Source organism: Trichomycterus rosablanca, chromosome 21 (assembly GCF_030014385.1).
Source record: "Trichomycterus rosablanca isolate fTriRos1 chromosome 21, fTriRos1.hap1, whole genome shotgun sequence".
In the NCBI taxonomy this organism is placed as follows: domain Eukaryota; kingdom Metazoa; phylum Chordata; class Actinopteri; order Siluriformes; family Trichomycteridae; genus Trichomycterus; species Trichomycterus rosablanca.
The window spans coordinates 4086536-4110515 of NC_086008.1; the positions used below are offsets into that span (position 1 = coordinate 4086536).

Here is a 23980-nt window from a genome sequence, read left to right on the forward strand (position 1 = left end):
CGACATGAGCACATCCTGAACAGCCCTTGTAGTCATGCAAATGGATTAGGTCTCTGTGTTAATAGTCAGAAAATATGTTCCTCCACTCCTCCGCTGGCAGGCCGATCGATATACAACAGATCTCCACTGATGTTGTAAAACTACTGAAGGTCCATGCATCATTTCATGCACTAAGGAGGAAGAGGATCTCAAGTTCGACGTTTCCATGCATCTTCAGAGCTCAATACAGACATGAAGGCCCAGAGACGAGCTACAGTTTGTCATGCCGTGATTTATTTGTTTATTTATTTTTTCAGCTGTAGCTCTAGGTGTAGTCGATTCCATTGAGCAGTTATTGAATCACAGGTTGAATCACAGCACTGCCAGGTAACGTCAGTTTGTCACATTGTTCTCAGTCACGGATCAGTGGTGAACGGTCTCTAGTTTCTGGTTGGACGCCACCGTTATTTCATGCCGCTGCGGAGCACCTGATTGGCCGCGATCAGCATCACGCTGATGATGAAAGCGATGGCAAAAGCGCAGATCAGACTCTTCCTCACACACGTCTGTTTTACCTGCTGGGTCGGACTCGATGCTGCGGAATGAGACAAATAAGTAAATAAATATAAAAGATGAACCACAGTGTCTCAAACGTGCCAGAAAAATTTATTTCATACCACAGAAAAATTATACACTAATAAACCATAATATTAAAACCATTAAAATCCTTGTTTCTACACTTACTTGTCCATTTTATCAGCTCCACTTACCATATAGGAACACTTAGTAGTTCTACAATTACTGACTGTAGTCCATCTGTTTCTCTGCATGCTTTGTTAGCCCCCTTTCACCCTGTTCTTCAGTGGTCAGGACCCCCACAGGACCACCACAGAGCAGGTATTATTTAGGTGGATCATTCTCTGCACTGCAGTGACACTGACATGGTGGTGGTGTGTTAGTGTGTGTTGTGCTGGTATGAGTGAATAAGACCTCACTGTCCTTGCTGGACTGAGAATAGTCCACCAACCAAAAATATCCAGCCAACAGCGCCCCATGGGCAGCATCCTGTGACCACTGATGAAGGTCTAGAAGATGACCAACTCAAACAGCAGCAATAGATGAGCGATCGTCTCTGACTTTACATCTACAAGGTGGACCAGCTAGGCAGGAGTATCTAACAGAGTGGACAGTTAGTGGACACGGTATTTAAAAACTCCAGCAGCGCTGCTGTGTCTGATCCACCCATACCAGCACAACACACACTAACACACCACCACCATGTCAGTGTCACTGCAGTGCTGAGAATGATCCACCACCTAAATAATACCTGCTCTGTGGGGGTCCTGACCATTGAAGAACAGGGTGAAAGCAGGCTAAAAAGTATGTAGAGAAACAGATGGACTACAGTCAGTAATTGTAGAACTACAAAGTGCTCCTATATGGTAAGTGGAGCTGATAAAATGGACAGTGAGTGTAGAAACAAGGAGGTGGTTTTAATGTTATGGCTGATCGGTGTATGTTAGTAGATCACGAGAGATTCTCAGGCTTACAGTCGATGTCCACTTGGCAGTCCTCAGGGTTCTCGATGTGGTTCTCCTCGGTCATGATGATGTTCTCGATGTCTTTCATAGACAAGTGATCACAGAAGGTTTCGTACAGAAGGCGCTTCAGCTCATCCACTGTCAGCTTCTGCAGGTCACACTACAGAACAAAAAGACTTCATTTCCCATGATTCTGTTCTGTACTGACTAAAAGTCTGTAGACGAGTCAGCTTGTCTGCTTTTATCTGATTTTGGCTGGATTTGAATCACTATGTCAAACAAGTACATCTTCATTTGACAGGGTCCTTTATACATATTTATATTTACAACCAACAAAGTGTACAATCTATGCAAATAAAATGTATAGATCTTGCTCAAGGGTCCAACAGTGGCTGGGTCTAAATCTTCAAACTAATCATCAACAGTCCGGTACCTTTACTCCTGACAGGGGACAGGGAAGCAAGTCCATAACAGGAGGAACACATATCCACACACATTAACTTACAACTAGGTGTGAATTAGATCCCCCAGTTTACCCTTCTGTGTCAATTTGGAAGATGGGGGGGGACACTGTGGAGCACATTCCTACACACACAGTGCTTCCAATGTTCATAAACACCATGCAAGGACACTGCAGAATAAATATTTGACAGAAACCCTTAACTAGAAACCAGAAAAAAATCAATAAATGCAGTTAAAATTTGTGTCTCTTTGTGCTCCTAGTTTGGCTGGCAGAGGGGGCATGACGGCATAGTGTGTGATCTGTCAATCCGTCTTGTTTGACAGATCTTGCACTTCCACCTCATGAACGTTAATTCGTTTCAGGTGGAAAGTGTCCTACGTATCACAGCTTCTCTCTTTTGTCTTTGACAGGTCTACTGGGAATTAAATTCAATTTAATGGATTCTTGGACTACCTGTAATTGCAGTTAATGTGGAAAGAATATAAATAACCTGAAAATGCAAATGTAGACCGAGGACATACGGGGTATGTGTTACCACATTGTAGAAAGGGTTGAGAAGCTGCATCTACTCTCTCACAAACACACACACATATACAGAGACCTCTTAACCCTCAGCAGACAGTTAAAAAGGACCTCATGCTTCTTAGGTTCAAGAACACCGCACAAGGACAACACAGCATAAATATTTGACAGGAACCACTAACACGCTCCCCTCGCCCACTTAGCACCTGCTGCTCGAACTTGAGAAATACCGCCGTGTTTACACAATGTGGGTTATTAAAACACATATACAAGCATGTAGATGCTTTATAGGCGCTTCTTTATTGAATGCTTAAGTGCAGAGAAAGTGTGAGGGAGGAGTGTGTGTGTGTGTGAGAGAAAGAGAGAGCGAGAGAGACATTGTCAGTTCTAACAAGTCAGCAGCGCTTGATAATTACCTTCCAGAAGACAGAGTCAAAATCAGTGCCGTTGAACTTGTCAGGCATTCCTGCGGCAGAGATCTTTGGCCCAAGAAGGGTTACAAACTCCTCAAAGTCCACCTGACCATCTCCTGAGACGCACAGAGAGAAGGACCAACACTGACTAAGTATATTTATATTTTTTTAATGCATTTTCTCCCCTTTTTTCTCCCCTTTAGCGCATCCAATTGCCCAATTGCATCCTCTCCTTCCTCTCCACCTATGCCGATCCCTGCTCTGACCGAGGAGATCGAAGCTAACCCACGCCCCCCCGACTCGTGGGCAGCAAGCCTTATGCAGCTTATCACCCACACATTGACGAGTGTTGTGCCACCTAGTATTGTGTACGGAGAGACACACCCTAAGAGCACTCTTTCCTCATCTCTGTGTAGGCGCCTCTAATCAGCCAGCAGAGGTCGTAATTGCACCAGTCTGACAGAGAGAGACCCCATCCGGCTTAGTCCCGCCCATCTGAACAACCGGCCAATCGTTGTTCATGTGGCCTAAGTATATTTATGTGGAACTTTTATAGTTTTCTACTTTCAACTGCAAAAATGCCAGACAATACCAGAGCTTATGAATCTAGCTTTGTACACAGAGGCCAAATCATGCTGGAACAGAAAAGGGCCTTCCCCAAACTGTTAAAAATAAAGGATATTTTTAGCGAATAGTGCAAACATAAAAGGCAATTGACTGAATCTGAAAGCTGGTAAAACACACTAGCACACCAGAGCCGAGATTTCGAACACATCGTTTCGAAACTCAGCTCTGCCATCTGGGCTGGGCGGGTTGTTCATACAGGGCAGGAAGCCGGATGGTGATTGATGGTGCCTGCACAGAGTCGAATGATAATGTGGACAGGGTGTGACTCTCCGTACACAGCGCCGATCCACAAATGAACTCTCCTTTGTAGATGAAAAGATGCAGCCGGCTACTGTACACATGGAGGGGCGTGTGCTAGTCTCGGCTCTCCTCGGTTACCAACATCAGTAGAGAGGAAGCATAATGCAATCGGTTAATTGGATATGACTAGATTGCGAGAAAAAAAAGCTAAGAAAAGAATTATGTCTTCTCTTGGACAACTGAAATCACTTCTCATCTGAGTTGTGCGCTTTACCGGAGCACCAAAGCTGGGAAGATTGTGGCTTTGTCCAGGTTCTTTTTCACAGGTTTATAAAAGACACTGGTCCAGTGTGGAGACACAGACGTGCCTTAACATGGACCGATGTAACTATGAGGCTCACCAAAAAGCCAGAAGAGCCTGGTGTTAGAATCTGCTTAATGGCTTAACGGAGACTGGAGTCAGAAAATGAAATCCCAGCCTTTTGTACACACACACTTGTTTATTACTGATTTTCACATTGTAAACACACAGCCCACACAAGAATCCAGTGGTTTTATAAATTCATAATTAATTACAAGGTTGAAATTAGTGTGTAACACTGTTTAAATAATTACCCACAATCCCCCTCCTCCCTTAATGCCAATAAAAAGCTAGGGGGACTTTAAAAAAAGATGATGTAGTTAACCTTCTACCAGAAACTATGGTAAAGAAAGGCCAAAATACTTGCGCCTGATTTTATTCCACAAAGTCCCTATGTAGTGCCCTTGTATTCTTTACACATTAATCATGTGATATCAGCTAAGGGAACTTCAGTAGGTTAAATCCCTTAATTTCGATCCACCTCTGTGTGCCCACCCAAGTTCTCAAAATAAGAATAAAAAGAGGGAACTCCCTTCATTCGGGATGCCCATCAACATCATCAGAGGGTTGCATTGACTGCAATCTTTGATTATTTTTTGTGAATGAAATATGGGAATGAACGTGATTTTATGGACATACAGTGGGTTTGCGTCATGTTTATGTTGTACTGTACAGGGAGTCCCTAAAGTGTGGACACATCACTAACTATATAAGTTTACTAAAATACACACACATACATACTGCATCACAAATACACATTGAAGATGTTATTGATTGATATTGTAATGAAAAATGTTTTTAAATGTATTCAAAATATGCATTTAGCCTATGTATATGTTTAGGGACACCCTGTATGAAGTTATCAAGCTGAATTTTGCAGCATTTCTAGACGTTAATTGGTTAATTTCACATCATTGGTAGTTTACAGCAAAGATCAATAAATTGTTAGTCTGACATAATTCCACTCGTACCGTTTGCTGGTCTTAGATATTGTGCCAGACATTTTAACCCATAAGACATGCAGTGATCGATGAGAAAACCTTACTGACAGCTTCCTTATAATGATAAGTTTAAAGTTTCCTTCCAACTGAACACTTTCACTCCCAAAAGTCCACTTCACAGGGAAATACTGTGGTGATTGGAATGCACCATTGAACATTAATGTGAGGAATTTACAAACTGTACAAAGCAAAGATAGTACATGGCTTTAAAATGATTACGAATGGAATCATAACCATGCAGTTCTGGAGTGGAGCAGATTTTTCGCTTCTCCTACCGTCCATATCCAGTCTCTGAATGATGACTTCCAGCTCCACCTCATTGGGCATGTAGCCCAGGGAGCGCATAGCCATGCCCAGCTCCTGCTTAGAGATGAATCCATTCCCATCGCGGTCGAACACCTTAAACGCCTCCCGGATCTCTGAGGAAAACAGACAGACAGACACATTGGAAATATAAATCTCTGAAAGCATGCATATATCATTTTAGCTACACTATATGGCCAAAAGTATTTGGACACCTGACCATAAGATTGTTGGACGTCTAGTTTCAAAAACAAATGACCTCTGTGTGATCCTTTTTGCTATAACAACAGCCACTTTTTTGAGAGGGCTTCTCCCAAGAGTTTAAAGGATTGTATGCCTGTGGGAATTTGTGCCCATTCAGTCAAAACAGCATTTGTAAGAGTGGGTACTGCTGTTCCAGTTCATTCAAGAGCTGTTTAGTGGTTCAGTGGTTCAGTTCAGTTCAGCTATGTGATCTTCTCACAAGGGTTTGAAGTATGACTGTGGGGAATTTGTGCCCATTTAGTCAAAAGATGAAGCATTTGTATGGCAGGGCACTAATGTTGGCCAAGAAAGCCTCAGTTGATGTTCCAGTTCACTCCAAAGCTGTTCAGTGGAGCTGAGGTCAGGACACTGGAGTTTCTTTAAACCGAGCTTTTCTTCTGCACAGGGGCACAGTCATGCTGGAACTGGAAAGGACCTTCCCTAAACTATTGCTGCAAAGTTGGAAGCGTGTAATTTCCTGTATATAATTGATTTATTGCACCATTTAGCAATTGTTGTATCTGAAACACACAAATGTATTAATAGGAAGGGGTGTCCCAATACTTTTGACCATATAGTGTATATGTCCGAGGCACATTTGTGGTCGTGACTATAATTTACCGCTCTCCCTAAAAAAGTTCATGCTGGTAAACCGTTCCTCAGACAAGAAGACAGACGTTTTAAAGGTCCTTCCACAATGGCTGACGTGCAGTTGAGACGGTTGACTGGGCGTCTCATTTATACGCGTTACAGACTGTTATCGGGTCACATGCAATTTTCCACACGTCAGGTTACAATATGTCAAGGCCGTAATTATGAAATATGAGGCACCCCGTGAAGCATGTAGGCGCCTCCAGAGGTTTTAATGTATCGAGTTGACTTTTGGATGTGTGTGCACCACTGCTGGTGTGAGGGGAGAGTTCTGGTTTGAGTTTTATAATCCACCACAAAACAGTGTAAAGCCCAAACTGTAATGGGCCCACCTGCCATATAGCTTGGCAGGGGGCACAGATTACACTATCATGCCCGACTGCCATGCCATTATGGCTAGCGCCAATGACTGACACGGTTCCTCTAAACGGCAGTCTCGGCACCTCATTGCTGGTGATCTATGCTGGCGTCTTTGTTGTGATGCTGAACTAATTTTTTTTCACCGCCACATATGTCAACATTCTTTACGGAGAACTTGGTCGGTGTTGCAGCACCTTTTGGCTTTGGCCTTTTTGTTGTCATGGTAAAACCCCCAGGATGGAAGTAGCTGTTCCACCCTCTCTGCCCTTTTGAATTCGCAGTTTAAAGCATAGACAGGAAAGAGAGGAAGAAGAGACATATGTGCCAGCTGCTCGATCCACCACTGTGTGCCAACCCCAGTTCTCAAAAGAGAATAAAAAGAGGACACTCAGTTTAAACAGTCACAGTGGATATAAAAGGGCAGAGATAGGGCAGAACAGTCACTTTTACTAACAGCACTTGGATTCCTGTGTGCTAATAGTGGTGGGCCCCTAAACAAGGCCCTTAACCCTTAATTGCTCGAACTGTATTCAGTCATAATTGTACTGAACTTTGAATAACAGCATCTGCTAAATGCAGCACATGTAAAAGTAAAGTGTTATATTGCACCGTATAGCCAGAAAAGATCAACACATTAGATCATGGCCATTAGTAGACATTATTTTTGGAGTATGCATTTATAAGGACAGGCACTGATGTTGGACTAGAAGGCTTGGCCTGTAATAGACACCCAAATTCATCCCAAAGGTGTTTTGTGTAGGCCGCTAGAGTTACCCACTGCAAAATATAGTGGTGGTAGCATCATGTTGTGCCACAAATCCCTGATTGTGATTTTAATTTATGCAAAAAACACAAATGTTGGGGTGGAATACTCTTTCAGAACACTGTACTACATGGAAGTCACTTTCTGTTAAAGTGGTATTGACAGCAGCACCTACTTAATAAAGATTTAAGCTCAATACTGGGACACTGACTTCAGCTCTGGGTCTGGAACCTCCTCTGACTATCCTTGCTCTCTTTGTTGTTCTTTTGTTGTTTGTATTGACGTCTCAGGACTCGATTTCTCTGATGATACACTGGCGCTCTGTTTGATGTGTGAAGGCGCGCTCGTACTTCAAAGCCGTAATAATGGCGACTCCAGCTGAGATTACGTGGCCTAAAGGACAGTGTGGATGTAAAGTTAAAGAGATTCTTTGTGCTTTTTGACCCTTGTTTATATGTACGCACGAAATATGCCAGCAATCATTGTGTATAAATCAACAATTGGTCGGCACAGTGGCTTAGTGGGTAGCACCGTTGCCTTATAGTGAGAAGGTCCTGGGTTTGATTTCCAGGTGGAACGGTTTGGGTCCTTTCTGTGTGGAGTTTGCATGTTCTCCCTGTGTCTGATATGACTAAGTGAATGTGTACTGTATGTTGTAAAAGTGTCTGTTACCCTGCAGTATATTGCTGCTCTGTCTAGGGTGCTAAACCCACCACAAACATGACCAAGATAAACAAGAAAATAAACCATTTTATTCATACATTGTCTGTTTTGCCATCGCTTTATTCTGGTCAGGGTTGTGGTAGGTATGCCAGTCCATCACTGGGCAAACACACACACACACACACACACACACACACACACACACACACACACACACACACACACACACCAAAGGGCAATTTTAGTATCTCCTATTAACCTGACTGCAAATCTTTGGACCGTGGGAGGAAACTGAAGCACCCATAGCAGGAACAGTTGTAGCCTAGTGGTTAAAGTACTGGACAAGTAATCAAAAGGTCATTGGTTCAAGCCCCACCACTGCCAGGTTGCCACTGTTGTGCCCTTAAGCAAGGCACTTAAGCTTAAATTTCTTATACTGTCACAGTATTGTAAGTCGCTTTGGATAAAAAGCGTCTGCTAAATGTAAACCCATGCAGACACAGGGAGAAAATGCAAACAACACAGAATCCCAAGAGCTTCTTGCTGTGAGGCCTCTCAGAACCAATGTCTCAACAATAACACTGGAATGGTTTTACCATTAGAATGGTTTTACTGTAATGCCTGACATCAGTAATAAATACATTGCAAATAAATAACTGTTTCACTCACTTTCTTAACCGCTTATCCGATTAAGGTCGCGGTGGGGTGCTGGAGCCTATCCCAGCTTTTCAATGGGCGCAAGGCACACAGTGACACCCTGGACGGGGTGCCAGTCCATCACAGTGCAGACACACATACACACACCCATTCACCTATAGGGCAATTCAGTGTCTCCAATGAACCTGACTGCATGTTTTTGGACTGTGGGAGGAAACCCACACAGACACAGGGAGAACATGCAAACTCTACACAGAAAGGACCCGGACCGCCTCGCCTGGGGTTCGAACCCAGGACCTTCTTGCTGTAAGGCGACAGTGTTACCCACTGAGCCACCGTGCTGCCCTATTATAATAATAATATAATTTTTTCTTAGCATATGGCACAAGCTGAAAACAAAAGGTGAAAAATGATGTCATATTAAATTGCAGCCATTGTTGGGCCCTTGAGCAAGGCCCTTAACCCTCTCAGCTCCAGCGTCTGATCCTGCACTCTGACCCAAGCCTCCAAACAAGCTGGGATATGTGGAAAAACGATGTCATTGTACGGGACACGTGTTTATGAATATATGACAAATAAATGTGTTCCATCTGCACTAGATTATCATCATTATCATTATCATTATCAACACAGATCATCTGCAGAAATCATTGCAGTTTCAAGATGTGATAAATACACTCATTACAAATGTACATAAACTTTCACTTCTGCTGAAAACTGAAATGAAAGAACTTTCCTAAATAGCACTGAGTTTTACTTTGATCTAGTTTTTTACCCAAAAGGCACTGGTACCTGCTTCTCCGAAAGCTGTTGGGCACAAATACACTTTCATACAATTGACCGCATAGAAATACATTTCCAGGAAGCCGTCGTTCTTCGCTGTAACAGTACATTCGGATGGAATGTTTAACACTATTCCGAGAAGACTTTGTCGTTGCGCTATATTGACACGCGACCTCTTTTGTTAGAACACATCCTCATAATTATAGGATGACAAAAGCCCGAGTGGAGCGCAAAGCTGTCGCCTGTCAAAAAATCTACAAAGCAAAGCAGGAAAACTTCTCAGAACCTGTCGCTGAGGCTGACGGCGGGGGAGAGAGAAAAAATAGCAACGATATCTGGAGTAAAATCTTTTCTGTTGTGCTGCTTTACTGTACACCGTCTGAAAACCAAGGTTGCAGGTACACTGCAGTATGTAGAAGGACGAAGAATGCTTTTGTCATATATACATATACAGCTGTACAGTACAATAACATATTTTTTCCGTATATCCCAGCTTGTTTGGAAGCTGGGGTCAGAGGGCAGGCCCGGTCATTGTACGGCCCCCCAGAGCAGATAGGGTTAAGGGTCTTGCTTAAGGGCCCAACAGTGACTTCATAGCAGAGGCTGGACTTCAACCGACAATCTTCCAATTGATAGCTCAAAGCTCTACCCACTAGACCACCACTGTCCCCCTTATTTAGTGCAATATTTACACCAACCAGGCATAACATTATGAGCACTGACAGGTAAAGTAAATAACACTGATCATCTCTTCATCACGGCACCTGTTAGTGGGGGGGAAATATTAGGCAGCAAGTGAACATTTTATCCTCAAAGTTGATGTTAGAAGCAGGAAAAATGGGCGAGCATGAGGATTTGAGCGAGTTTGATGAAGGCCAAATTGTGATGGCTAGACGACTGGGACAGAGCATCTCCAAAACTGCAGCTCTTGTGGGGTGTTCCCGATCTGCAGTGGTCGGTGTATCAACAGTGGTCCAAGGAAGGAACAGTGGTAAACCGGCGACAGGGTGATGGGTGTCCAAGGCTCACTGATGCACGTGGGGAGCGAAGACTGGTCCGTGTGTTCCGATCCAACAGACGAGCTACTGTAGCTCAAATAGCTGAAGACGTTAATTCTGGTTCTGATAGAAAGGTGTCAGAATACACAGTGCATCACAGTTACAGGGCTGTTTTGGCAGCAAAAGGGGGACCAACACAATATTATGAAGGTGGTCAAAATGTTATGCCTGATCGGTGTATATCCACCACATCATTATTATTATTAGAGAAGTAAAAGTTTGTCAAATCATTTTTCATTGGCTTGACCATGGCAGATATTTGGCTGTCTCTATTTTTATGGTTTAGGGTCATTTGTGTGTCTTAATATTCATGGTTCGACTGTCTTGATATTTGGGTGCAGAGCTGGGATTCGAACTCTCAACCTTTCAGTTGATAGCTCAAAGCCCTACCCATTAGGCTACCACTGTCCCACTGTGTCTGTGAGCTCTTGTCAGTGTGTGATCAGTAAGAAAATGCAAACAGACCCTGAGTCTACAATCCGAAATGAAATGCGTCATCAACTGAGTTAAATGGTGTTAAGCTCTTCTAATGAGCGCTCGTACATCATCGGGACAGTAAACATCATTTATTTTCTCCGTCATTTCTAATCACTGTTATAAAAGGTGAAAGTCAGACCATCAGACTGATAAAAATGCTTATAGATGTCCAGGACAGAACAGAAATGCCACCCCTTGTACCTACTTTGTAGTTCTACAATTACTGACTGTAGTCCATCTGTTTCTCTACATACTTTTTAAACCTCCTTTTACTCTGTTCTTCAATGGTCAGGACCACTACAGAGCAGGTATTATTTAGGTGGTGGATCATTCTCAGCACTGCAGTGACACTGACATGGTGGTGGTGTGTTAGTGTGTGTTGTGCTGGTATGAGTGGATCAGAGACAGCAGCGCTGCTGGAGTTTTTAAACACCTCACTGTCACTGCTGGACAATGGACATTGTCTCAAAGCAACTTTACAGAATCCAGGACCAACAGATACAAAAACTCCTGTTGAGCAAGCCGAGGGCGACAGTGGCAAGGAAAAACTCCCTCGAAAATTAAAGGAAGAAACCTTGAGAGGAACCAGACTCGGCAGGGCCCATCCTTCTTGGGCGCCCCGTGGGCAGCGTCCTGTGACCACTGATGAAGGTCTAGAAGATGACCGACTCAAACAGCAGCAATGGATGAGCGATCGTCTCTGACTTTACATCTACAAGGTGGACCAACTAGGTAGGAGTGTCTAATAGAGTGGGCAGTGAGTGGACACGGTATTTAAAAACTCCAGCAGCTCTGCTGTGTCTGATCCACTCATACCAGCACAACACACACTAACACACCACCACCATGTCAGTGTCACTGCAGTGCTGAGAATGATCCACCACTAAATAATACCTGCTCTGTGGGGTCCTGACCAATTAAACACAGCATGAAAGGGGGCTAACAAAGCATGCAGTCAGTAATTGTAGAACTACAAAGTACATCGGTGTATATATATATTTATGCTAAGAATATCGCACTAGAACAGAACCATGAACAACCAAACGCTTAGAACTGAGTAATTTGCTTTGAACCTAAAATATTTTGAAATAATTTAACCTGATATGTACTGATCTTGTAAAAGCAGTGACACCACATTGTGTAAACGTTGATTAAATTCCTTAATTTTCTTCGGGATTAATAAAGTATCTATCTATCTATCTATCTATCTATCTATCTATCTATCTATCTATCTATCTATCTGTCTATCTGTCTATCTATCTGAAGAGTAGTTATATTTTAAGACACTTCAAATATGAAAAGCTTCAACAGTGTACAAGAATGTGTAATTTAATATTAAATTAGAATGGTCCTGATAATAAAACATTGATCGATATCAATACGCTTCTACTGTTATCGACAGGACTGACACATGTAGTATAAATTCCCAACATGAAACAGAGGACGCAGAAGAATTTAATATCAGTCGTATCTGAGCCAGAATCTTCGGAGACACCGTGAAAAGTTCAGCCGCTTCACAAAAATGTCACACGTTTGGTTTTTTGTCGTGTAGGTAAAGAAATGTGATTGATGATTTGGGTCAGTGACACCTTCTGTGCTGGAATGAATATATACATAGACAGATGACATGATGTTTGCACAAGGTACCAGATGTTGTCTTTGCTTGTTCTGATGAAAAAATACTTTTTAAGTACTAATAACTAACTTTTTAAAATACTAATAATTTTCCAATTTCTTCTTCCTCAATTATTATTTTTCTTATTATTATTATTAAGAAAGGTAAAAGCATCTCAGCTCTGCTACCTGTCTGTATGATTTATATAAATCCCATTTATTAAAAGTATCCTCCAGGCCACCCAAGGAGGATGGGTCCCTGCTGAGTCTGGTTCCTCTCAAGGTTTCTTCCTGTGATTTTTTTTTTTCTTTTTTTTTTTAATTTTTACCCCTTTTTCTCCCCTTTTAGCGCATCCAATTGTTCAAATAGCATCGTGCTTCCTCTCTGTCTATGCCGAACCCTGCCCTGATGGAGGTGATTGAAGCTAACCCATATCCCCTCCGAAACACGAGCAGCAGCCAGATGCATCTTTGCCACCCACACATTGACGAGTTTGGCGCCACCCAGCGTTGCATGCGGAGAGACACACCCTAAGGGCACCCTCTCCCATCTCTGTGTAAGCGCCTCCAATCAGCCGGCAGAGAACGCAATTGCATTCTGACAGAGAGAGACCCACATCCGGTTCTTTGTCCCACCCCCCATATGAGCAACCGGCCAATCGTTGCTCATATAGCCACTCAGCTTCGAACCGGTAAAGCAAGGCTGGATTCGATACCACGTTCTCAGAATCCAGCCCTGGTTGCAGCGCGTCTCTTTTTACCGCTGCGCCACCTGAGCGGCTCTTCCTGTGATTTTAAGGGAGTTTTTCCTTGCCACAGTCGTCCTCGGGTTGCTCAGTAGGGTTTTTTTTTGTCTGTTGGTCCTAGATTCTGTGGCTTTGAGGCAATGTCCATTGTAAAAAGCACTATATAAATAAATTTGACTTGACTTGACAATTGGCAGTGCTTGCAGCAGACAAAATTGGCCACTGTGAAAAATGGGGCATGGTCCTGGACGCCGTGTAAGGACCCTGATTAGCAGCCCAAGGCGTCTGTACAAACAGGGGTGAAGGAACGTGAGGGTCGGTGCATGATTCTGTGAGCGAAACTAGGTGGACTGCACCAGCAAACATAAACAGATGTACCCTTCTCGGATGCGGTCGGGGTCTCCAGCAGCGGAAGACGCATTGGCTACGCTACATTGGGAGAAATTGCTAAATAAAATAGCAGAATAAGAAGGTTGTGAATGAATTTTTATGTTGGCTTGATCAAGGCAGGATGTGGGGCAGATATTCGGCTATCTCTATGTTGAGATTTTTTTAAAAAAAGGGAATTTGGGTGTCTCGCTTTACGAATAGGTCTTTTTGTCGTCTCAATAAATATGGGACGGGGACGAGAGAGTTTAAGTGATCTGGGTGAGAAGTGACAGTCAGAATCCAAATTTAATAATTGAACCTTCTGCCGTTCATTTCTCTAGGGGTAAAAACCTTGTGTTTGACAAAATTGGTAAAATCTATGCATTTTGACTAACTGTTCATCCTGGTCAAGGCTGTGATAGGTCCAGTGCCTTACAGAAACTGTACAGGTCACCAATCCATCACAGGTCAACACACCCACTAACTCATTCACACTGAGGCTTCATAGAAACACGGCAAAGTTTTCCAAGGATCGAACCCAGGTTCTAAAGACTCTACCAGTTGTGCACCAGGCTATCCATTAGTACGATATGCAGGAGTTTAACAATTAAGGGCTTTAAAGGTCACAAGCAGGACTTAATTAAAAGCAGAATTGAACACACATGTGGGGGAATCTGAATTAGAACCCAAGTAACACAAGAAGAACACGAGCTGCTGCATCCAACACAAACAGAAGCTCATATTAGCTATCAAAATGCTTAACTGCAGTTTTGTAAATATATTTAAAAAGGAAACAATTGTCTTTACAAATGCTTTTGTTTCCTCAGGCTATTGTAAGTCATAAACCAACAACCAAAAAACAATCATCTAAATGCCTCGTGTTGCTGAAGCGTACAAATTAGCCGTGGCATATTAAAGCTTTGTGTTTTTTTTTGTTTTTTTTTTACAGTAGATTATATATACACTGATCAGCCCTACCATTAAAACCACCTCCTTGTTTCTCCACTTACCATATAGAAGCACTTTGTAGTTCTACAATTACTGACTGTAGTCCATCTGTTTCTCTACATACCTTTTTACAGTTTTTACAGGAGTTTTTAAACACCTCACTGTCACTGCTGGACTGAGAATAGTCCACCAACCAAAAATATCCAGCCAACAGCGCCCCGTGGGCAGCGTCCTGTGACCACTGATGAAGGTCTAGAAGATGACCAACTCAAACAGCAGCAATAGATGAGCGATCGTCTCTGACTTTACATCTACAAGGTGGACCAACTAGGTAGGAGTGTCTAATAGAGTGGACAGTGAGTGGACACTGTATTTAAAAACTCCAGCAGTGCTGCTGTGTCTGATCCACTCATACCAGCACAACACACACTATCGTTTCTAGTCATGTTGGACCTTCACTCTGACCAGGATAGATTAGTCAGTGAGTTAAAAAGTGTTCCAGTTCTTAACGTTACTGAATTAATTATTTTGTTAGTCGATTTATTCTCATAGTTGTTCTTTATTCATGACGGTTTAATAACACGATCATGTTAAGCCCTCGGGAAAAGAACTATTTATAAAAATGTAATGATTTAAGCATGAGGCGCATTTATAACCTGCTTTTAAGTGTAATTGTGCAACATACGAATTCCTTCAGCATATTTTCATTTGAACAAATAGTCTCAGATACAATAAATGAACAAAAGTATTGGGACGCACCTTTTTTTTTTATTCATGTGTTTCAGCCACAACGATTGCTAACAGGTGTAATAAATCATTTGGGTAGTGGCAGCTCAGTGCAGGTTAAAGTACAGGACTAGTAACTGGAAGGTCACTGGTTCAAGCCCCACATCTGACAAATTTCCACTGTTGGGCCCTTGAGCAAGGCCCTTAACCTTCAATTGTTTGTCTCAATTGTTCCATGGTCCCAAACTGCATATATTTTAAGCTAATGTAAAATAATGGGGTTGTTTTTGACACTTATACACTAAAAATAACACAAATATAATATAAAAACACTGAAATGCAATTTAAAAAGCAGTTAAAAATCAAATACAATAAAACCTGCACTTTACCTTTACTTCTTTATTGTTTTTTTTAGTGAGTCCATCTCATTATTTTAATGCATTGTCACATTAAGCTTTTTTAACGATTTTTTACAACCCTGAGCTGTAACACGTTTAAAAGTGAAACAGTGAGGAAAATCCAGATAAACACAGATACATGTGGAGCTTTCAGACTGGATCTGCTGGTTATTTCACACAAATGCAGATTCGTCTCATATTCACGACTTAAGCCGGGTGCTGACCAAAGCAGCAGTCGCACACACGTCAAGTTTAAGGGAAACGTTGAGTTTAAGGGTACAAATTTCTCGACAAAGGGTGTCGAGTTTCAAAGATTTTGAGTTTAGGGGATGTTGAGTTACAAGGTACCACTGTATATGCTTCCAACTTTCAGCAACAGTTAAGGGAAGGACTGGTTAAAGAAACGACAGTGGTCTACACCGAGCCCTGACCTCAAGCACACTGAACAGCTCTGGAATGGCTCAGTGGTTAAGGTGCTGGGCTAGTAAGCAGAAGGTTGCCGGTTCAAGCCCCGCCACCACCAAGTTGCCACTGTTGGGTCCCTGAGCAAGGCCCTTAACCCTCAATTGCTCATCGTGTTCAGCTCATTGTGTAAGTCGCTTTGGATAAAAAAGCGTCTGCTAAATGCTGAAAATGAAATGAATGAAAATGGAATGAACTGGAACATCAACTGCATTCAGCCTGGCTTCAAATCTCCACGGCTAGGAGTCTGAGAGAGCTTAACCGGCCCTGCTATGTAAGTGGAACATATGGATAAATAAGACAGACGCTGGCACAAATATGAGTTAATGAGTGTTGAATAATTTGATTGCTTAAATAAATGAGTATAAATAAATTCATTATTCGTTTAATAATCAGAAATTAATTCAGTGTTCAGCGTATGTAGAGGGAATTCAGAAAAAACGCAAAACATAGAGGATTTAGAAACTAGTGCACGTTTTCTCTACTGCAGGGCCTGAATAAACAACACTGAAGTAGAAAAGCTATCGAGTAGAATTGCCACCATTTACTTTCTCAAGCACGGGCGAGGCGTTTTTCTCAGTGTTGTGTCTGGTTCATTTTCAGCTTGGAGGGATTTCATTTGTTACTTCAGGTTTTTACTGCCCAGCTCGTTTCAGCTTTGTGTCTATAATTTCTCACAACATTTACGTATCGGCTTTTTTATTGAACGAAAGTCGCTGAAGTGTTTCTGGTGGCAGTTTGACTTCATTCTGTCTACTAAAAAAAAAAACTACATTCTGTTTAAGCTCATATGCTTAATGGAGCAAACTGGACCAGTGATTCTCCTTGAACTGTGCAAACCACAAAAGACAGACCATTAGAGAGAATGAACATCAACTCTTTATTAACTCTGTGAAATCTGAACCAGCAAGGCCACCGTAATTCTGTAATATTAACAATCTGTCCAACACAGATACAAATAAATTACCAAATAACTCGCAATGATAAATCATCATATATATTGATGTATAACACCTAAAGAAGAACATGCAAACAGCCCAGTACAGTGGGCTGACCTCAGGAACATCAATCAAGGCTTTCTTCACCAACATCAGTACAGGGTGGCTCGGTGGGTAGCACTGTCGCCTCACAGCAAGAAAGTCCTGGGTTACTATGTGGAGTTTGCATGTTCTCCTTGTGTCTGGGTGGGTTTTCTCCGGGAGCTCCGGTTTCCTCCCACAGTCCAAAGACGTGCAGTGAGGTGAATTGGAGATACAAAATCGTCCATGACGGAGCCCCAGGTGGCGCAGTGGGATATTCCGCTAGCACACCATTGCCGAGATTCTGAACTCCTTGGTTCGAAACTCGGCGTTGCCACCGGTTGACTGGGTGACATTGGCAGTGCCTGCAGCAGGTACTAATTGGCCACCGTATCTGCGGGCGGGGACCAGACTATGTGTGGGTGGGATCTTCATACGCTGTGTAAGGACCCTGATTGGCGGAAGAGACGCCTGTGCAGAATGCATGGGTGAGAAGAGGAGGGCTGTACACGTGTCAGAAGAGGCGTGGGCAGTGACACACTCTCCTCGGATGCAATCGGGTATCCCTCAGCAGCGGAAGACAAAATCGAGTGTGCTAAATCGGGAGGAAAATGCATAAAAAATGAATAAATAAAATAAAAAATACAATTGTCCATGACTGTGTTTGACATTAAACTTGTGAACTGATGATGAACTGATCTTGTGTAACCAATAACCACCTGTCCCGTCATGAATGTAACCAAAGTGTAAAACATGACGTTAAAATCCTAATAAATAAATAAATAAACATCAGAAACATCAGTACACAGCCATAAAAACGCTCTTTATGATTGAATGGGCACAGATTCCCACAGACATATTTCAAAGTCCTGTGAGAACAACAAAGACCACAAGTGTTTCCTGGCTGATCTCCTCCTCCAATCCTTTAAAAGAGAAAACAACAGTTGCGGCTCCCTAAATGTCTACAGAAGACGAAATGTGAGCAGCACTGGCGCATTAGCGCCGTATCAACGTTTTATTCCTTCATTGATAAATGATCGTCTCGCAGTTCATGCAAATGTCCCAGCTGTGTAGATTTATCTCTGAACTCCGCTGACATTTTTACTCGAAACCTTTAGCCTAATTATGGCTTTAATTCCTCTGATGGTTATTTATTACGCAGCACGCTGGAGCAGAGGCCGAGGGTTTAATATGAGCTTTCTTGCCAAGTGGATCATGAAAAAAATATTTTCCTTATGGATTCGAAAACATTTCACACTTCAGATCGAATCATCAATGATTTATGCAGCAGTTCAGTTCACATTAATCTTTACCTTTTAAGTAAAATATAAATCATCATCACCCTTCAGTACAACACCCATGCAGGGCTATTCATCATAACTAAAAAAATAAGATAAAACTGAGAGGGAAACGTGATCACATTCTTAGGTGCATTATACACCTACTGTATATACACATGAGCTTGTTGGACGATCAATTTCAAAACCATGCTCATTAATTAAGATTTCTCCCATCCATATTGCATCTATAACAGTCTTGACTCTTCTGGGAAGGCTTAGATGTAAAAATTAATCCAAGAATCAGGGCGCATTCACATGAGAAGCAGCAAAACCGTGAGCCTCGGCGCAAATTTCATAATAAAACGTCATCAAAGTGTGAATATGAGACGAATCTGCATTTGTGTGGAATAACCGTCAGATCCAGCCTGAAAGCTCCACGTGTATCTGCGTCTATCTGGATTTTTCTCACTGTTTCACTTTTAAATTTGAGTTACAGCTAAAGGTTCTGAGAAATTGTGAGGATCAGTTTTTCTAAGAGTCTAAAACGCTTATCGTTAATAAAGCTTAATGTGGTTTAATGTACTAAAAGAAGGAGACAGGAGCACTAAACCTTTCTTAATTATTACTGCTCATAAGTTCCTCCACTAATGAAATTCCTCGCTCATTGATTTAGTACGATAAGTCACGTTAAGGTTTGTTCACGTTGAGCGTTTTTCGTACTGCCCGAGTCGTTTTTATCGCGTCATGTCAAACATTGGAGGCACTTTGAAGAGGTCAGTGGCAAACTGGGTCGAGGCTCAATCAAGTAAACTTTGAGCAATGTGGCAAGCCCAAAACGCAATGCGACAAAAGTGCAATGCGGCGCACACCACTCCTAGAGCTGTACAGCCCCAACGCTACTTGGTGTGCAACTGTCCTCGACTGTAAATTTTAATTATCAAACACCGTTAATGTGATCTCACTGATGAACTCTAACAAAACTGATGCAACTATCTGAACAAGAATTGCTATATAATTATTATTGTAAAATTTGCCCACAAAATTGCTTCTGTTTCTTCAGGCTGTTAAAGCTCGAACACATCAGGGGTGCAGAAATGAACAAATAGTATAACTGACCTCTGAAGGGCCGTCGTGATTGGAAAATTTATCAAATATTACATTTATCTGTAATTAAACACTTGATTAATATTATATTGCTGGAATAATAATGAGCCATAATGAATTTTTAATCCATAATAAACAACAGCGCGTGCTGGGATTCTCTCCCTTCATTCAGACATTCAAGTGTTCAGTCAAGAGTCTGTAGAACGGAAACAAGGTTAATCGTTTGTTCATTAGATCATTTCGACCTGCCGTTTCATTCTGGTCAGGGTCACGGTGGGTACAGCACCATCCAAAAACAATGAGCGCAAATGAAGATTAGTTTGTTTTCGAAATAAGACGTCCAACAAGCTCATAATAGCGTAACTGTGGAGCAATTTTAACCCACTGATCACTCATCAATGCAGAAGTGCATTAAATCAGACCCAGATACGTCACCATTTACTTCATCATCCTGACGTCCACCACACTACCCTCAGTGTGTTTGCTAAAATATTGTTCCAACTGTAAAAAGCTGTAAAAACCCTTGCTGTAAAAATTGCATGTCTCTAGAAGAGCATCTCAAAAGGGTTAGTGATCATACAAATGCTGTTTTTTACAAATGTCAGCTGAGCACTGATGTTCCCCTGGTTAATAGTTGTTTTCTCCCTCATAACCTCTCATAAATCCCTCTTTCTTACTGCAAAATCATACGCTACATGAGTATAGACACACTATAAAGCACCACGCCGGTCATTTATAACTGGACCGCACAGAAAGAATAAATAATTTTTTTTATATACAGTAGACCCTTGAGTTACGAACAGTTTACCATACGAACATTTTGGGTTACAAACGATCTTTTTCAACTTAGCGTACGAACAAATTTCGGATTACGAACCGAAATTCGCAAAACACGTGACGCCACGAACACGTTCACTCCGACCGTCTCTCTATATACAGTATATAAATATATACAGTGAGCGCACATTCAGACAGCAGACGGTGTTTTTTCAGTATTTTCTTTATATTTTGTAAAATTCAATATTAAAATGGCCTCAAAGAATGTGCAGAGGAAGCGCAGTGCTGAGAAAATGAATCTATTAACTATTTGTTGTTGTATAATTACTCCTGCCAGTAGATGTCACTGTGTATCAGACAGCAGGGACAGTGAGTGAGAGAGAAGAAGGAATTCGGCTCAGTAAAGTATTCTTTCTTTCGTGCAATTACACCTACAAAATACAACACTACTGAAATAAAGAAGGAAATAATAGAGAAATATGAGAGTTATTGTTGTTTCTGGTAGATACATTTTATAAAAAAAAGAAGGAAATGTATTATGGTGTATGATACAGCACACGTACTGTACTCAAATGTGATGTGTGTTTATGTACAGTACTACTGTGTATTGTTGTTTATTATTGTTTATTACAGTAATGTCTATTCTATAATTTAAGATTTAATGGAAAATATACTTGTATTTATAACAAAAAAGAGCATTTAAGACATTAGAAAGGTTAGGTAAGGGGGGGTTTGTGAGATCTGGCACGGATTAATTCCATTTACATTATTTCCTATGGGAAAAATAGGTTTAACTAACGAACATTTTGACTTAAGAACAGCCCTTTGGAACCAATTAAATTCACAAGTCAAGGGTCTACTGTATTTTATTGACAATCACACATTTTGAAAAACTGGATTCTCTTTTACTAACATCTGTCTGTTCCTCTTGACTCGTTTGACACGTACCTATTTCAGTCACGTCGTATGATTTTATTTTAAATCCTCCCGTCCCCGCCGGTCCGTGAAATTATATCTTATATGAAACCGGTCTGTGGTGCAAAAGCGGTTGGGCACGGCTGCTATAAAGTATTTGGACATCTGAGCATAGGCTTGTTGGACGTCCCATTTCAAAAACAAGTGGTATTAAAACCTCTTGGTGACCTCTTGGTGATCCACTCTTTTGGAAGACTTATCACAAGACTTTAAAGTATGTCTGTGGGAATTTGTGCCTATGCAGACAAAAGAGCATTTGTACGACTGGGCACTGATGTTGGTCAAGAAAGCCTCAGTTGATGTTCCAGTTCATTCCAAAACTGTTAAGTGGGGCTGAAATCAGGGCTCATATAATTTTCTTTATATAATTGACTTATTACACCTGTTAGCAATTGTTGTGGCTGAAACACGTGCATCAGAATTTATACGCAGTGTCCCATTGCACTCGACTCGTTTTTTCAGTCCATGTACGACATGCAGCAAGAAAATGCATTACACACACACACACACACACACATACACACACACACAGTGTTCGCTTTTGGAGTTTTCATTATCAGAAGTGTGACTGAACCTGGTGTGTAAAATGACATCCCGTGTCTTTCCAACATGAGCTAGATTGGAGCAAACTGGCATTTTTTGCCGAACGGGAAATACTATCTACCGTGCGTCTTCCATGCAAATGGAAACAACATCTTCCACGCGTGTGTGTCAGCGGTCTGAAACACAGAATCAATCAGGGATGCAGATCCACCTCCGCCACCTCTGCCAAGCGCCTTAATCAAGCTCAAAACAAGCGTGCTGAGTGATCATCACGGTGCCAGGCGAGAACCGTGTGAGGCACGTGGCCAGGTGTGAGCAACATCTGGGAATTTCCTCATTAAGGCAAGCGTTGCCAATCAGCAGCATGTTGCTGCTATTAAACCAGGCGTCTCTATATTAGGACTGTGGGATTAAAATAAACAGCTGCGCATCCTGACATTCGTTTCGGTTATTGTCGCTCTGAGCAGGGATGGCACCGTGGTGCAGTGGGTAGAGCTGTCTCCTCACAGCAAGAGGGGTCTGGGTTTGATTCCCGGCTGGGTAGCTAAGGTCCTGTCTGTGTGGAGTTTGCATGTTCTCCCTGTGTCTACATGGGTTTCCTCTGGGAGCTCCGGTTTCTTCCCACCAGGCCAAACCAGGCTAATAAGTGTGAGTGTGTGAATGTCACTGTCGCCTCACAGCAAGAAGGGTCTGGGTTTGATTCCCGGCTGGGTAGCCAAGGTCCTGTCTGTGTGGAGTTTGCATGTTCTCCCTGTGTCTACATGGGTTTCTTCCGAGTGCAGTCTGGCTATTAAGTGTGAGTGTGTGTAAATGTCACTGTCGCCTCACAGCAAGAAGGTCCTGGGTTCGATTCCCAGCTGGAGCAGTCCAGGTCCTTTCTCTGTGAGTTTGCATGTTCTCCCCATGTCTGTGTGGGTTACTTCCGAGTGCAGTCAGGCTAATAAGTGTGAGTGTGTGTGAATGTCACTGTCGCCTCACAGCAAGAAGGTCCTGGGTTCAATTCCCAGCTGGAGTAATCCGGGTCCTTTCTGTGTGGAGTTTGCATGTTCTCCCCGTGTCTCTGTGGGTTACCTCCGGGAGCCCCGGTTTCTTCCCACAAGTCTAAGGCTAATCACTGTGTGTGTGTGTGTGTGTGTGTGAATGTACTTATGTGTGTGTGTCTTCCCTGAGATGAACTGGCAACCTGTCCAGGGTGTCTCCTGCTTTTTGCCCAAAGAATCAGACCCACTGTGATCCTGACCAGGATAAAGCGGTGGTAAAACAGACAATTAATGAATGTTCTGCAGTGAACTGAAGTCTCACCCAAAAACATCTGAACACCCTTGCCAAGTTCATCTCATGAATAAAGCAGTAAAGAGGCGCACTGGCCCGGCTGGCAACGTGCACACCACACAGCAACATGAGTCCTGGGCACAGAGACCTGTTTACCACCGTGTTTCATCATCTCTCCTATTAATTACACTTTTTAATGGTTCAGGGTCTGTTGTGTGTGGAGTTTTTGCCCATTCTTACTTGATACGTGACTTTCAACAGTCTGTGGTCACCATGTCTGTGTCTGCCACATATTTTCAATAGAACACAGATCTGGACCGCAGGCAGGCCAGTCAAGCACACACACACACCCACCGGGTGTGTTCAAAAACCTAGTGAGCTGCCTTGCTGTCTTAGTGTCTACATAGGCAGCTGCCTCAGTAGAGACGATTCTAATAAGTCAATGACTTATAAGTCAGGTTATTCGAACGCGCTACTTAGATAGCGATTCCATCGGGTTTTGGGTTTCGCGTTTAGCATTTAGCATCTTGCCATTAAAACCAATGAATTGAGGTAGCACAGCACGTTAATGTCAATATACAGTGTATCACAAAAGTGAGTACACCCCTCACATTTCTGCAAATATTTCATTATATCTTTTCA

The 23980-nt window shown here is 42.3% G+C and overlaps 1 protein-coding gene across 1 annotated transcript in view; it reads right to left on the reverse strand.

Annotated features, from left to right (window-relative positions):
• Positions 1-200: 200 nt before the first annotated feature.
• The window catches only part of LOC134335481 (calcium-binding protein 7), a 29194-nt gene continuing 5414 nt past the window's right edge, over positions 201-23980 (reverse strand). Inside the window, exons 2-5 of the mRNA XM_063018018.1 lie at positions 5423-5566; positions 2922-3034; positions 1530-1680; positions 201-574 (exon numbers count right to left, since the gene is read on the reverse strand). Coding sequence (XP_062874088.1) covers positions 444-574; positions 1530-1680; positions 2922-3034; positions 5423-5566 — 539 coding nt within the window. The 3' untranslated portion in view covers positions 201-443. The remainder of the gene's footprint in view (positions 575-1529; positions 1681-2921; positions 3035-5422; positions 5567-23980) is intronic.